At 48.5% G+C, this 13,861-nt stretch overlaps 1 protein-coding gene across 1 annotated transcript in view; it reads right to left on the reverse strand.

Annotated features, from left to right (window-relative positions):
* YPEL3 (yippee like 3) overlaps positions 1-12,724 on the reverse strand; it is a 41,332-nt gene extending 28,608 nt beyond the window's left edge. Inside the window, exons 1-2 of the mRNA XM_086932125.1 lie at positions 12,481-12,724; positions 2,895-3,062 (exon numbers count right to left, since the gene is read on the reverse strand). Of these exons, the coding sequence (XP_086788251.1) occupies positions 2,895-3,011 (117 nt within the window). The 5' untranslated portion in view covers positions 3,012-3,062; positions 12,481-12,724. The remainder of the gene's footprint in view (positions 1-2,894; positions 3,063-12,480) is intronic.
* Positions 12,725-13,861: the final 1,137 nt, after the last annotated feature.

A 13,861-nucleotide genomic window follows, 5' to 3' on the forward strand; every position in this document is an offset into this window, starting at 1 on the left:
AGGTCTATTAGTACAGACATTGATTCATTTCAGTCTATTTGTGAACAGTTTTTTGCAGCACAACAACCTCATAACCAAGATCAGAATGCAGTGAATTAGCCCAGAGGAGTCGGAAAAATGTGAGTTAGCTAGAATCACAAGGTTGTCAGAGGAAAGTTGGGACTTTCCAATCCCCCAGTGCATTGACGAGCAATGTATTTTTCAAGAGCTCTTATGCATTCCTTGAAGCAAGTACGCCTTCTCGGTTTGTAAAATCATCAGTTCGTAGCCTTCCCATAGCGGACATATCTTTTGTTGACAGTTTCTGCAAATATGTATGCAGGGGAACTACGTTAAGTGAGTTTAGTGAACACACCTAAAAGAGTGATAGCACAGGGCTTCTCAGCACGGAGGGCTACAGTCTTCGAGCATGTGGCATTTTCCTGCTAAACTCACTGTAAAGGTTGAAACTGTCCTATTTTTAGCCGCCAGGACTGTTGTGCCAAGCCGCTCTGGACATGTTTGCTGTCAAACTGGCTTCACAGCCTGGACAATCACGCCCTTTCCACTGCCACACTAACCGAAGAGCCAGGTTTATTTATAATCCTCTCTCCTATCAGGCTGGCGCATAACTTGGCCACCACCAGTCTCCTGCACGACAGAGTGACACTATTCCTTCCCCATTTTTGTCAAATTACCAGCAGTACCCGGCCTTTTTTGCTGATCCAACCCTAAGTATTTGCAGTACCTGCATTCTTTGGTCTTAATCTTTTGTTGGTGTTAACAAGTTTCAGTCGCTCATTTATGGCGAGTCTGCATCTGGTGAATGTCTTCACTGTTAATTGCTATTTTAAAGGAGGTGCTATGGTTTGTTTCGTATACACTGGATTCTATATGCGAGACTAGCAGAGTCCTAAACCCAAACTATCCCTCTGTGACAGAGGCACGTACACAAACTCCCCAACGCCTAATCTAGCTTTTCAAGTCCCACATTCCCCTGATATTCATGACTGATGTAATGGTCCTGACTGTGAACAGCACTGTTCAGCATAACTTTGTAACGAAAAATCAAAAGTGAAGGGTATGACTAGAGATGGATGGTCACAGATTACGGATAGGTGCAAATTATGGACAAGAGAGAAATTTGAAAGCGGCTAGTTGCCACAGGCGAGCAGCTGCTGCGAGTGTGGGCTACCTAGGTGGTGAGATTCACCGAGCGGCTAGCTTCTGGGATTGCAGGTTCTTTATGGATACAGAGTTTCCACCAGCATGCAGTTGTTCCAGCTACCACAATCATATGTGGACGGATCCTGTCAAGGCTAAGTTTGGGTTACTGGCATCCATATGGCTAGTGGGTTTCTATGGGTGGGCTATATTTATGGGTAAATGATTTCTACTGTCATAGGGAATCAATACGATATAGATGCCAAGCGTCAAGGTTTAGCAGGGTGAACGGGTTCTATAATGGTATGGTTTCTGTGGGTGAAATTCAACAATTTCTAGATGGAGTTTTTTTATACAAACTTTCTACATGTGCAGTGTCTTCTATGTAGGGAGCTTTTTATGGCTTCGGGAAGTCTACAAGGTAGGAAAACAATGGACGGTTGGTTTAGCATTGCTTTGGGTGCAGACTGTCCCTTTGTGATGCAAAAGTACCTATGGTTTCTAGAAGTACTGAGTTTCCTTAGTTTCGCCATCCCAGTCTTTTAGTTTTAGGCATTCTTTTGGCCCAGATCTCGCTCCCTTAGGAAGAGCTCTACATGGTTGTTTACACCATCAGCACATTTTTGCTGAACAGGTGAATTATTCACAACAATTCTTTATTCTTTTCTCTTTCATACACCATTGTAGCGCTCAGTTTCTATCGCCCTGCAGCACGCTTGACCCGCTCTCCACCCAGTCTTCCCCTCCCTCTTCTTGCCACTTCCACCCCTTGCTCTGTCGCTTCCTCGTCCTCCACTGCTGGGATAGTTAATAAGTTACCTGCCGAAGTAGGTGTGCAGACAGCAGGCTCTGTTGACATACAAGACAGATCTGACCCCTCCCCCCTCCATCAGCCTCACCACTCTCATCATAAAGACCCCTCGTGCCCAAACAAAGTCATCTCCTCGGGGGGGGGGGGGGGGGGGGGGTGGGGCACAGCTCCGGGCCTCTCACAGCAATGCCAACCCAGGGCTAGGGTACTCCGGGAACGCAGGCTTTCTCTATTGGTGGCCTCAATAGGAGTTTATGTAGCAGTGACCCCAGAACTTCCTGTCAGTGCTAAGGGATTTCAGCAGTGTAGCCTTCCTCAGCAGCACCTCACATTAACGTCCTCCCACAGCATCCTAGGTGCGAGCTCTACAGCTGTCCCATCAACAGGAGCTCACCCCTTAAGCTCACAGGTGGAGCAATGAGACCCCAGCCACTAGAAAGTTCCTCAGCAGTACAGGCTTTTACACCAGGGTTAACACCCTCCTGCACCGCTCTCAACTTCCTCAGCAGTGTAAAAACCTTCTGCAGAGTAGCTGCTGAGCCTGAGCCTGGTACGCACTTCACATTCACTGTTCGCTATATGACTCCATCAAGATGAACTTTCATGGTATGTGAGCTCACTACAGCAGGGCCTGCTAGGAGATCCCTCAAGAAATGCCAGTCTTAACAGTTCTAGCCAGGGCTATGGACCTCGAGCAATGCTTTCTGCTGGGCAATGGAAATGTTCCTCCAGCAGTGTAAACTTGCACGAGCAGCGGGTTCAGGCATTAACAGGCTTCCAAGTGTGGTGGTAGTGATATAAGGACACTGGCCAGGGCCTCTCCCTTTCACCAATTGAACCAGCTTCCCCTCAGGGATGCATCTAGCCTTTCTGCTCACGCACAAGGCTCTGAAGTACCTGCAAGGCAAGGTGTAGCACCATCTAAAAATGTAATAAATACCTTGGAGATGAGGTCGTCGTGGTTGGCCAGGTGGGCCCTGCAGTGCACACAGCTGTATCTGCGGTGGCAGTTGTCTAGATAGGCCTGGAATGTCTTGGGCTTGGTGAGTCGGACCATCTTGCTAGAAGCAGACAGAGGTTGCAGAACTTACAGTGGGGTGAAAAATACCTGAAAAATAAAAGGATGGGTGATAACTACAAGCCTGGTGTTCCGCTATGCGTTTTTAGCAAACGGATCGGAGTTCACCGCCCAGGCCTAAGCACAGTTCGTTTTTGTTGTGTGCTAGAAAAATAACAACCCCTCAGCCTGTCCTCTCTCCATGGGTACTCAGCAGGATGGAGCAAAAGCAAAAGTCAGCAAAAGAAAAGTAAACACCAAGTTCCCTGGAATACAAAGCCTGACATTTGAACTAGGGCTATGAATGCATAGCAAATGAGACATGATAAGAACAAGATTTAAAGGCTTGTTTACAGACAGCGAGTACTCAGAAACATACAGTAAACAAATTTTGCTCATGAGAAACAAACTCAAGCTGGACAGCCTTAAACAGATAAAGCCAGCAAATAGGAAGCAAGCAACTGTGAGCTGCAAACCACAAATCCAATAGTAAGCAATGGGTGAAATGTATTCCCTGGTGAGCTTTCCGGATGCCCACAAGAAGTTGTAAGCAAAATAGACAGCTGTGCTGTCTGGTAGGCTTAGACCTAAAAAAAAAAGGGTCGCCTCACAGTCTGGGGAGGGGTCACTCCTGTGAAGTCTAAAAATACCTGAACCTGGTGACACGGGAAGGAGGGGGAGAGGGGCACAGGCGAGATGTGAGAAATTTAGCAGCAGTTAAATCTAGATGTGTTCAAGATGAGCTGGTGCGCCTCAAGGGCAAAGAGGGCACATTACCCCCAAAGGCTGGAGACTTCAGACAAAATACGCAGACACTCTTATTAGTGTTTGGTTATAGCGCAATCTACCACTGGTCTAGTGTCGCAGCGCTTTTGAATTGGAGGACCGAGGATTCCTGAGATTAAAAAAAGGGGGAGGGGGCTGTGATACCACCCAGGGGCGGCTTTAGGCTCATGGCGGCCCTGGGCAGGGAGCGTAGGTTGGGGGCCCCGGAAGAGGGGGTCCGGGCGGGGAGGAGCGCGGAGGCCAGTGAAGAGGGGTGGGGGTCAGGGTGTTTGGGAGTGGAACAGAGCCGGAGGCCGCCAAATCCCTGCCAGGGGCCGCCAAGCAAATATGTTTCCATCCTCAGAGGATTATTATATTAAGGATATTTACTGGCGTGGTGGCCCCTGGGGTTTGGTGGCCCTGTGCAGGTGCACAGCTTGCACATGCCTAAGGCCGCCCCTGTACCACCAGAAGCAGCATTAAAATGTATGGGTGCAAAACACTGCGTGGTCACAACTCTAATGTGGAGGTGCAGCGCGTAGGTTTCGTTGCGATACATGCTAAAATCAGGAGATCTGTGATAACATTTTGAGCTGACAAAGCCTACGAGGACTTCCAGGCGCTATGTCTTGCATGACAAAACCGTGACACACATTGGATCCTTGACCTGAGGCGTCGTAACTATTACCCAACCGTTGCCGCAAGGGGTTAAGTGAGGATCAAAGTGGGGGAAGCAAGAAGTCGGTTTTTCGGAAGGTGGTTGGGCTAGGACGTGAGAGCGAGGCAACAAACCCTCAAGAGGAAGCGAGAACAGACGCTCGCACTGCAGGAACCAGTTGTGAAAGCAGAGAGGCCGATGGAGGTAGAAAAGAAGGACACAGGGTGGAGGAAAACGGGGTGCAAGGACATGGGCGGTTTGTTGTGGTAAGAAAGGGACGTGGTTTAAAGACAACTGAGGGACAGAGGTAGACGGGGCAGGTTAGCCATGGTATGGGGCAGAAACCAGGCACCCATACAGTAGTGTATCCAGTAGGTGCCAGGACAGCAGACTGCCTAGGAGGTGGAGGGGACTACACGTGAACGTAGTGAACGGCCTGTGTTTAGTAACCAACAAAATGCCGCATTACAGTGCATTATTGTAGGTAAGTAGGTACTGTAGGAACTGCTTCCCGGCAGAACCATGTTGGCGTAAAGTGCCGCTGGGCGGTGCTTTTCAGTGAGTGCAGGGCAGTGCTTAGTTGTACGGTAAAGTGCTAGAGAGCATTGTTCTCTTGAGTGCAGTGTGCAAGAGGGCAGTGCTTTGTTATTGAAGTGCTTCTTCACTTTGGTGGGTGGTGCTGTACTGAACTATTCTGCTCCAGGCAGGACATTGCTTGTTATGGGTACGGTGTTGCGTGGTGTTTTAAAAAAAAATGTATTATAGGGGCTGCAGTTAAAGCATGGGTAATTTGAGTATATGTTTTTTTGCACGACAGAGCTTGGTTATTGGTAAAACCCTACAGGGCTGTATTTTGTTTCTAGCAAGGAAAAGTGCATTGTTATTTTCTCAAGGGGCGGTGCTACAGAGCAGCACCTTTCATTTTGTCGGTGCTGAAGGTCGCTCATAACATGGTGCAGGGCAGTGTCTTGTTGTGGGTTGAGTGATGCGCACTGCATATTGTGTCATTGCTGCTCACCCCAGTGGCCTCGAGAGGAGAGTGTTGACAGACCAGACAAACCCTTTCCTGCAAACAATAACTGCAGCCTCAAAACTTCCTCCTGCAATAAAGGAAGTGTCAATATTTTTAAAGAACAATTGATGGACAGAATGCAGAGCAATGTCATACATTCACCCCAGTACAGAGATCTGGGCCTATATCCATTTTTTTTTTGCTCACCATGCCATTCCAGTTTGGACCCAATGGGGGCCGGTTTAGGGGCCGTTTTTGCAGCATAGCTGGAAAATCGGCCGAAAATCGGCCCTCGGGGGCCGGCCGAGCACTCTGCCAGGGCCAGTTTTGGCTCCCAGTCCAGCCCTGGTCTTGACCCTACACCCAATAGGAACAGACCAGCCCGAACTGCCAAACCAGGTCCTCCATGGACTAGAAACAACCATCCCTGGACTGGAAACAAGCATCCGAGGACCGGTTTCAGGTTTTCAGCCCACATCAGCCACAATAGCTTGACTCCAGTGGCATGGAGAGCACAGGGCCCACGTCTGGGCATATCAGTCCCACTCGGGGTGACCATTGCAAAACAAGCATTTGCAATGCAATAGGTCTCGCATTAGGAAAATTTGAGCTATTGGTATTGTAAATGACACATTTTTTATTTATGTGTTCGTTTTGAAAATAGCGAAATTAATAGCTTTGTAATTTACAATGCCAATAGTTTTAACTTTCGCAAATGTGACACCTATAGCACTTGTAATGCAATATGTTGTATTTACGTGACTTGGATGTATTGATATTACAAAGCAATGGCTTTTTAAAAATAATTAATACTTAAATAAAAGTTATTGTAATTTATAATGGCAATAGCTTAAACGTTTGTAAGCAACTTTTGTGCAGATTATGTTCAGTGTATTTTATTGTGACGAAAATCCAAGAACAGAAGTGAAATATTAACATCTTTTTGTGACATTTGTAATAAAGCTTGAAACATTGAGAGAAAATATTTGAAACAGTTGTAGTTGAATGTTTGCACAGATTGATGCTGTGGTGGTGACGAGTGATACTGTGGTGAGGCCGATAGAGTGAGTGAGGGCGAGTCAGGGCGATAGATAGATAGTGGGGACACGGCCAGTCAGAGGATGAAGTGTGAAGGGGTTGTGAGGAAAAGGGGGACACGTCAGGGGAGGGGAGAGGCGGGGGGATGGAGGGATGAGGTGCATAAGTTTAATAGAGGCTAGAGGACAACGTAGAAACTATAAAACGCAGAAGGGAGAGGGGGCAGAAATATGAAGGAAAATAGCAAAGGGGAATGGAAAAATAGGAATGACCAGCAGGATAGAGGAGGGATAGTGAAGAGGCAAAAATGGATGAGACAGCCTGAAAGGAGAAGGAAACCAGCCTGACCTAGAAAGGGCCAGATTAAAAAAAAATGTTCAACAGCGTTCCATATTCTACAGATCCCTTCAGTATTTTGAGCCCCAGTTTAGCATCATATGAAGACTGCAACACATTTCACAGATGTACCCGTTTCCAGAAGAAACCTGACCACTAGGGGTGAGTTCTCTGTACCATGCATGCTGCAGATCAGGGCTAAACACCCAGCGCATGTGTACAAATTGACGGTTACATACTCACTATCAACATATTTATTCTTGTATTTTATTCATGACTATCAAAAAACACCCTGTCGCCTCGAACGGTAGAAGGGGTTCTGGGCACTAAAACTCCAGCAGTTGTACGAAAAAGCGTTACATTTGACCACAAATTAAAGTGCAATAAAATTATAATCAAAAGATTAGAAGCAAAATGCAATACAAAAGCCCTAAAAATATCGCTTCGAAAATGTTTGACAAATAGTTGTTACTGGTTAACAAAATTTGAGATGTTCTAGGCCGGAGATTAACAGAATAGGAGAAATACACTGCTAGAAGCCTAGGTCTGGGGATTTCTAATTTAGGCAGCGTCTGACTGCGAGCCAACCTAGACGGATCCTTTGGACAGGTAGTTTTGGGGATAAACAAGCAGGTGGTTTTTGTGGGTAAGCACCTTTATGTTATCCATGTACATTTAAACTGGGAAAGGAAGTGCAAAGGCAATGGCGAACAATAATTAAAAAAGAGTGCTGAGATTAAATCTGTGGAGAGCAACAGGGTGAAAAACGGTTTCTGAGGCTAGAGAGGGGGCACAAAAGGGCCTACAAAAATTGCATTGGCATTCTTCCAGCTAAGAAATAACTGCAGCTGAGACAGCATAAAGTTATTTGTGAAAAGAAAAGGCGCGATACTTGCAGTGTTCTGCAGTTCCCAAGTTCAGATCCCGCCAAGGGGGCCGCAGGGCTCCATCCTTCCAGGGTCGGTAAATTGAATACCATTGAAGTGAGTAAAAGTAGCACCTGTCTTAAACAGCGCATCGAAACGACCGAAGAGTCTAACAAAGCACTATCTAACAAAACAAGGATGGGATTGTTTTTACTACAGAAAAATGTGCAAGTGAAGAGGCAGGAATGTGAGAGTAGAAGCATGGGAAGAGGGTCGAGAACAGAGGCAGCAGTAAAACGGGTTGCAGCAAAAAAGAACTAGCCATGTCTTCATCTTCTTGTTCTGCATGAAATTAAAACTACAATCTCAGTACAAGTCGGGAAGGGGGGGGAGAGGGAGGGCGGGGGCAGGGGCATGGCCAGGATGGCTAAAATGGCAGACGCCATTTGAAGGAGCTCCGACTGAGCCTCATAACGCCATAAATATCCTGCTGTGAACTCAAGCCTAAAATTACTGCCTCCCCATACTGTGTTTGAGGCAAAGCTGTGGCGGGTCCCTGGGGTCCGAGGGTGGATATGAGTACGATAAGTGGCAAAAGACGGAGACTATGAAATGTGGGCCTACCTGTGTTCCTGTGCTCGAACGGCTGCCTTTCCTGAGGCGACATGGCCGGGGAAGCGACAACGGCGACTGCTGGCGGACATGCTAGGGTCCTGTTGGCGTATTTCAAAAAGTTATTGGCCAAAACATACTATGATTGCAAACTAACGGCATTGTACCGCCACCAAAACAATGGGACATTAACCGATTCATTTCTTTGGACTAAGGACACTTATATTTTTGAGCCAGTATTAGACAATCTTTATCCCTCCCCGCTCAGGAAGCTGTATTTACAATGAGAGATATGGGTCTCTCCCAGTACGAGTATTCACAAATAAGTGGAATGAACATGCAAACAGTATATGTCCTGCTTGTAAATTGGCCGATGAGACTGAGCTCCATATCATTTTATTTTGCCCTGTTTATCAGGCGTCACGTAGGAAATGGATTATTCCTCTGTGCAGAAACTTGAGATTTACTGAATGCTCAGCCGCTTTTAGAGTTCTTAAAACTGACTTGTCCAACCACATTGTATTCACAGTAGCCAAGTACCTTGGTGCTGTTTGGTCTCTTAGGAGTAAATGTATCAAGGCTGCTTAGCAAACAATTATATTGCAATGTGATGAAACTCTATGCAAAGGACTTGCCGTATCTGCTAAATTATTATATTTTAAAATGTTTTATAATGTACAAATGTCTTTTATGGTAAAACATTTTTGCAGAAATAAAGAATAATAAAGTAAAGTTGGCGTATTTCAATGGGGTTGCTGTGCTCGCCTCTTGGAGTTGCTGACGCAGGGGTATGTGGGCCCCGCCCGAGAATCCTGAAGGTGAGACATGGCGTTCCCTCATGACCCAAGGCAAGACGACGGATGACTGAGGTGGCGCTGACCGGAGACTGTGCGGAGGATCCCCTGGCGGGGGTTGTGCCTCTGATAGAACCCCCCCCACCCACTGGCGGGTGCACGACAGAGAGCTGCGGACGCCGGCTCTGCAACGCTGCTGGCCTGCAGAAAGACTCAGCGGCTGCCCTCTGGCGATAGAAGGTGGTGCACCTGGCCCAGGAGACATGAGGTGAGCGGGGAAGACCGAAAGTGCTAGACTTTACACTGGGCCCGACCGGTGTGGGTGCAGCTGGGTCACCACACTCGGGGGCACGCCGGAGAGCTGGAAAAAAAAATTGCTTTACAAAGAAGGACTGACTTTCAGGGATTTTAATCATTGATATCAATTATGAAGCTATCTTGCAATTGAGTTACAGATGGTCCGTGCCGACTCCATCCTTCTTTAAACGAGCCAGCGCTGAAGGGCGCTCAGCCAATGGCGTGCTAGCAAGGCGGAGCCCTGGAGGCGGCCGAAGGGCAGGGGCTACGAATTCTGCGCAGCCGCGTCCTGCCCTGCCCGTGCACCGCAGCTGCCGTTCCCTCAGAAAGTTACCAGGCTGCAAGTTGTCAGCCTGTCACTGGTCTGGAGCACCTGGCCGCGTCGCCCCCACCCGCCCATCCATCGGGAGCCGAGGACCCGGAGCTCCATGAATCATTGTCCCCAACAGCAGCGGTGAGGAGTGTGTGTGTGCCTGCACGCGTGAGTGTGTGTGCATGCGTGAGTGTGCCTGTTGCGCCCGTACGTGTGTGTGTGTGTGCATGCGTGAGTGTGGCTGTGTGTGTGCCCATTTACTTGCCGATAAGTACAAAAAGACAAGGGTAAGCATTTAATTTCTAATTCAGCGCGTTGAGAGAAAGCGAAAGCACGCCCACACAGCAACCAGCCAGCGCGCTTCTGAGGACAAATCTGATTCGGAAAAAGCACGCGTCTGACTCGTGTCCACATTCCCAAAACAGGGCGACTATAGTTGTCGAGCTAGACAGCAGTGCTTTGCACAGCTTTTGTCTAGGCTCGCCCTAAAGAACACTTTATGGACAGAATGCAGAAAAATGTCATATATTCACCCCAGTACAGAGATCGGGGCCTAAATCCATCGTTTTTTTGCTCACCATGCCATTCCAGTTTGGACCCAGCCATATGCAAATTAGTCTTGACCCTGCGCCCAATGGGAACAGTCCAGCCGAACTGCCAGACCAGGTCCTCCCTGGACTGGAAACAAGCATCCTAGGACCGGTTTCGGGCTTTCAGCTGTTAATTGTGTGTCTTTTACTTTCTCGCCCAAATATTTTTAAAGATGTACTCATAATTTAGGGAGGGTTCAGGACATACTAAGAGCTGCAACAGAACCGCGGGCGCCTACCAATACGGAACAACGAACCTGTTAGTAGCAGAAACAGACTTACAGGGCCCTGGAATGAATGAATAGAGCCCACCTACACTGGTGACGTAACCGCAAAAACCAAGGAGAGACCTAAAGGACTGCCTGGCTCTATGGACTCACTGAGACCACAGGAGCAACACAAAGCAGGGCGCCCTGAGGTCAGAGGTGGAACCGCACAACCCAAGGGGGCCACGACAGAACAACAGGACTCACTCTCAAAAGACAGAGCCGTAGTGCTTTGCACGCTGGCACCGTGGCACGTTGGGGCAGGTGGCAGTGAGATGCACAGGAACCAATAGGAGCAGAGGCAGAACCATAGGGCCCAACAACAACCTCAACTGGGAACAAAGGCAACCTGGTGGGCCAATAAAAAACGCAGAACCAGCTAGGACCAATGACAGACCAGCAAGGTCTACCAGAACCAATGCCAACCGTTAGCACTTTTTGGGACTGATGATACAACCACCGAACCATTGGTGGGTGGGAGCATTAGTCCAGATTAGGGGTGAAGTCAGAATTCTTAAATTTAGGTAGCTGTTAGTTTACCATTGCAATTTGGGATCGCAGCCCTATTAATCTAGATCCAGTACTACAAGTACTAGAGTTCAAAGAAAGGCTGACGTTGTGGTAAGAGACTGCCGCAAGGGGATCTAGGAAACGTGAGCATTTTAGTCGGCTGCATCGAAAGTAAATCTGATTTTATTCCTAACCCCCCTACCCAGCCCGTGGAAGAACCCTTTTAAATTGTGGTGGGGTCACCTCAACCACAGCTGCCAAATGACTCCACGTCATACGTGACACGTTTCGGAAGGTTTAGATTTTTAGCCAAAAAACAATGGAATTCTGAGATCGATTATTTTAACCTTGACTCAAAGAACAGACCACGAGCTTCAGAATGCTATGTGCCCCCCCCCCCCTTCAAAACCTGGGTGGTTTAAGGTATCAACGCTTGCACCTTTGTAAAATACGGGGCCACACGTTCATCTGCATTTAGGGGCTTGTTTTATGGATGATGGCAGTCTTAACTGGAGACCCGGGCTAAGGGCACGCACCTCCATGCCTGTAACCAGAGGGGTAGGGGTAATCGGGAGGAGGGTGTTTACTCAAATAATAAACTGCCGTCAAAATTCTTAGAAGCTCTAGAGCAGGTCTGATCTCCCACAAACCATCCAGCGCCTGACTCGTAAACAAAGAAACCGGAACCAGAGCCCGGGCCCAGAAGTGAGGGGGAGGGCACAGAGAAGCACCAGGAAGCGAGGAGGATTCGAACATAACAAAGGGGAGGCATATGTGGCAGCCTCAGAACGTGGGTTCTTTTGGTGGGGGGCGGCTTCAGAGCACTGCGGGTTTCAGAGAAGGGGAGTCAGAGATTGGGGGAGGGGGCGAACATGGACAGCTGACAGAAAACGAAGTGGAGCCCTCGTGGTAGGAGGAAAGGGACAATGGGGAGTGGGGGTATGTAATGGGGAGCAGCGAGGAGTGCAGAAGCAAGAAAAATTGAAACAGGACAAAGGCAGGTGGAGTTTGCTGTTTCGGGTTGGTGCTGAGCCTCGCTTCTATGATCCACCCTGTAGTTGAAACGAAGCTAGACCGAATACACTCGGAGTATCACGGTAAAGTTTCGCCCCCTCTAAAAACTCCGAAAGGTTTGAGCCCCCACATTTGCTAAATTGGGCCTCCCTCACCCAAGGAATAGGGGGTGGAGCTGGGGTTCTCAGCTGTCTGGCGTTTGCTTGAACGGCCCCTTTTCTGCAGACAGGGATTTTCATGATGGACAGCAAATGTTGGGGTGCAGTCACATGCTCGCGGGTGCAACGCGCACTGCCACAACAGAGAGGGAAGATACGGCTACAAGGCACGGGATGGAGCAGGAAACGGGTGGCACCCACGACAGAGGCGTGTGAGTTGGAAGGGGCGGAGGTACTCACTTGAACGGGGCTCCCCTCAATTCCACACTGTTTTGGGGGTGTTGCTCGCTCCTTTGGCCCGAACAGGACTCCCTGCCGACGGGGTGCTCCCGTTGCGTGCTGACGCGCTCCCTGCAGAATGTCTTGGCTCGGGAGCGCACCTTGTATCGTCTTCTGGGTCCCTGACTAATTTCTGGGGTGCTCGGTTCTACAAGCTACACACTAGCTCTCACTTCCCCCAGCAGCTGATTGCTCACTTGTTTACAAAAGCACCAGACGTGAGGGAGCGATGCAGGGGCGGGACGACAACGCTATCCCCCGGCTCTAGCCAATCAGCATCAGCTTTTGCAAATTCAGACGCCTGGTGGTATCCGCCCCCATCCTTCACCCCACTCGAGAGGGGAGGCTGGCACTGAGATAATCGTGGCCGACCAGGTGTGGGGCTTGGAGTTCCCGCTCGCCTTTCTCATGTTTCACTGGAAAAGAAATCACGTCACATCCCGTCCACTAAAGTACGTATAATGAATGGGTACAACACTCCTGCAGACAAGTTCAACGTGGACTGGGTCAAGAGCGCAACACACATAGGGCTGAAAGAGCTTCAGCCCCCCTCCGTCAGTGGCCGAAAGAGGGGGGCAGGTTGGGCTGCAGCAGGTGGGCCAAGGATCACTCATCCTGCTTGAAGTCTGAGAGACATTTAAACATTTTCTGGCTTCCGTTTAGTTTATTTTGTTGTTACTTCTCGTGGATTCGCTTTCATCATAATAAACAGTCACCTGGTCTACATAAGGTGTCCTGGCGTAGGTTTGAAATAGCAGTGGCCCCAAATGTGATATAAACAGCAGGTGTAGCCATCCAGGGCTCCCATTGCAACAAAAGCAGACAAGCATTAGGAATGCATTAGGGCTCGGGTTTGTTTGAGTTAGAGATAATGGCATTGTAAATGGCAATGGGTTTTAGGCATGTGTTTTGGAGTGGAAACATGTGGTGTGTGTTGGAGATATGTGTGTTGGATTGGAATGTTATCAATGGTGGCATGCTGCACTTTAACGTAATATCTTTAAAAGGTAAAGTGCAGCATAGTGCGATAGGTACAATATTAATTGGTGGATGCATTATCAATTGGTGTATGCATTGATGTGTGGTGGATGTGTGTGCCTGTAGGAATTGTGCAGTGATGGCTGTTGGTGTGTGTGTTTGGTGGAAGCGTGTAGTGGTGGCTTGAGGTGTGTATGACTGGTGGTAGCGTGCACTAAGAGCTGTTAGTGAGTGTGGCTGTCAAGAAACAGAGCTGGATGGTAATGCATGTGGTTGGTGAAAGGGTGCACTGACAGCTGTTGATGGTTGTGCCAATTGAAAGAGTGGCTGGTGCACTGTCAGCTGTTGGTGTGTGTGTTTAGTG

This window comes from Lissotriton vulgaris, chromosome 7 (assembly GCF_964263255.1).
Source record: "Lissotriton vulgaris chromosome 7, aLisVul1.2, whole genome shotgun sequence".
NCBI lineage: Eukaryota > Metazoa > Chordata > Amphibia > Caudata > Salamandridae > Lissotriton > Lissotriton vulgaris.